At 61.1% G+C, this 2,459-nt stretch overlaps 1 protein-coding gene across 1 annotated transcript; it reads right to left on the reverse strand.

The window, feature by feature from the left end:
• Nucleotides 1-1,224: 1,224 nt before the first annotated feature.
• Nucleotides 1,225-2,205, reverse strand: MC3R (melanocortin 3 receptor). The gene is given in 1 exon segment (XM_045833153.1): nt 1,225-2,205. A coding segment is annotated over 1 exon segment (966 nt). The 5' UTR covers nt 2,191-2,205.
• Nucleotides 2,206-2,459: the final 254 nt, after the last annotated feature.

The following is a 2,459-nucleotide window of genomic DNA, read 5'->3' on the forward strand; positions in this document are numbered from 1 at the left end:
AGTCAGAATTGCAAGGCCACCTACGATTGTGCAGAAGCCGCCAGGGTGCTTCTAGGGGCTGTATTTTAACGTCACGCAGTCAGCAGCCACAGAAGCCTTTTATTTATCTCCAAACATGTCAAAGCAAGAAACAAATGATATTGTTCACATCAGCAGGGTGTCAAGGACAATACAACCCGCAATACATTTCAGCACAAGAAAAACACACAAGTGTACACCGGAGTCACAGCACGGTAGATGAATCCTTGGCGTGGGGGGAGGGGGACAGCCAGAAAGCACGGCGGGATGTTTTCCCGGGCAGGAAAGGGTCTCGCGGTCACACACAGCATGCAGTGCTCCATGGTGCAAGCCAGCCAGTCTTGCCCTGTGTGTGCGGGAACGAATTGCTGTCCTTGATAAGGTATAGACATCGATACCAGGATCACCCCAACTTTAACACCGTGTCAAGACAAAGGAGCAGTAAACACTGGAGTTTTCTTTTCTAGATAATGCTTTAGGAAATTGTAGGACAGAGACAGAGTCGTAATGAGCAAGAGCAGAGCTTCCGGGACAGTCACATGCATCCCCACGATTTCTCAAGCAACCTGCACCTACAGTGAGGCAACCTCTTGAGACACAGCCCCTCCCATCCACGCTGCTGTTTTTCAGGGGGCGGCCGGTGAGGGGTGCGGGGGTACACAGAGTGACCGACAGCCCAGCACACCTTCTTTAACAAGGAGTTCACTGCGTGGGGGACACTGCTGTACCGTAAATAGGATAATAGAGCAGCCACTCCAGGCTCTCACGAAGGAAGGGCAAAGCCATCTGAGCAGCTGGCAGCCGGAGGTGGAGGGCCGTGAAAGCTTTGCTTGGGAGAACTCTGAATCACCCTCCGGTCGGTGAGAATCCCTGCGTGTGGTCCCAGCAGACGCGGCAGGATGCGGGCTGTGCGAACCCGGGGCACCTGGGAGTGAGTGCAGCCTGCGTCCAGCAGCCTCCCCCGCGGGGGCTGTGGGGGAAACCGGAGTTTGTGACTCACCCGCGTTGGGATCCTTCCGGAGAGCCTGCTACACACCACTCCCCTTTCGGAGGCTTTGCGAGCTCAGGACCAAAGGCTGGTCACAGGCTGGCACCTGGCGGTTCCCCCTCTCTCCTTCTCTCTAAACACCTTGGCTGGAGGGAGGGTCCCACGTGACCAGACCCATTCCCACCGCCGCGCCCCCAGCGTCGCATCCTGCCCCAAGTTCACGGCCCCCGGCAGCCGCACAGAATCTCCCGGAAGGTGTCCCTGAGCTCCGGGCTGCGGAAGGCATAGATGAGGGGGTCCAGGACGGAGTTGCACACGACAAGCACCAGGTAGGTGTCGAAATGGGCGGTGTAGCAGACGCAGTGCGGGTTGGCGGGGCAGGTGATGATGAGCACCAGGTGGACGAAGAAGGGCGCCCAGCAGACCACGAAGATGCCCAGCAGGATGGTGACGGTGACGGTGACGGCCCCCTTGAGGCAGGAGCGCGGCGGCGGCGGGGCGGCCCCTGTGGGCGGCGTCAGGGCCGCGATGCGCTGCACATGCAGCCGGGCGGACAGCAGCATGTGCAGGTAGAGGGCGGCTGTGAGCAGCAGCAAGGTGAAGAACAGCGTGACCAGGCACACAATGACCGTCTTGCTCTCGGAGTAGACGATGAAGAGGACGCCTCAGACACCGCAGCCCGCCCAGATGGCCACGATCAGGGCGCGCGCCCTCCCCGCCGTCAAGATGCTGTGGTAGCGGAGCGCGCAGAAGATGGTGAGGTACCTGTCCAGGGCGATGGCCAGGAGGTTGCAGATGGACGCCACCAGGGAGATGCAGATCATGGAGTCGAAGACATCGTCCACCTGCTGCAGGAGCTGGTCCCCGAAGACCAGGGCCTCGCTGTCGACCACGGCGATCACGGCGGTCTCCAGCGCGTTGGACACACTCACCAGCATGTCGGCCGCGGCCAGGCTGCACAGGAACAGGTACATGGGTGAGTGCAGGTTGCTGTTGCAGGCCACGGCCAGGATGACCAGGGTGTTCTCCAGCAGGCTGACCACGCCCAGCACCAGGAAGACCTCGGGCTGGATGAAGGCCTGCTTGCAGCCGCCGCTGTGGTTGCCCAGGCCGGGGGACGGGAGGTGCTCTGAGCCGTTGGGCAGTGTGGGCTGGGCAGGCGGCGGGCAGCACGAGGCGTTCATGGCCGACAGGTGGGCTGTGCCGGGCCAGGGCGCCCGCAGGGCCACGGGGTGCTGCTGCTGCTGCTGCTGCTGCTCTCGGGAAAGGAGAGGATTCCCTGCAGACACCTGCTGTGGGTGCTTGTCCGGTGCACACTTGGGTTTGTTCCCCCAGAATGAAAGGATGGGGGTCGGGGGGGAGAGAGAGAAAGAGAGAGAGAGAGAGAGTCAGTCAGCAGGGGGACACACAGAGGACTTGGCCTGCCTCTCCGAGGCCAGCCGTTTTATACTCA

The sequence above is a fragment of the Phyllostomus hastatus genome, unplaced genomic scaffold (genome assembly GCF_019186645.2).
Source record: "Phyllostomus hastatus isolate PE091 unplaced genomic scaffold, TTU_PhHast_1.1 phas_contig_17, whole genome shotgun sequence".
Classification (NCBI taxonomy): domain Eukaryota; kingdom Metazoa; phylum Chordata; class Mammalia; order Chiroptera; family Phyllostomidae; genus Phyllostomus; species Phyllostomus hastatus.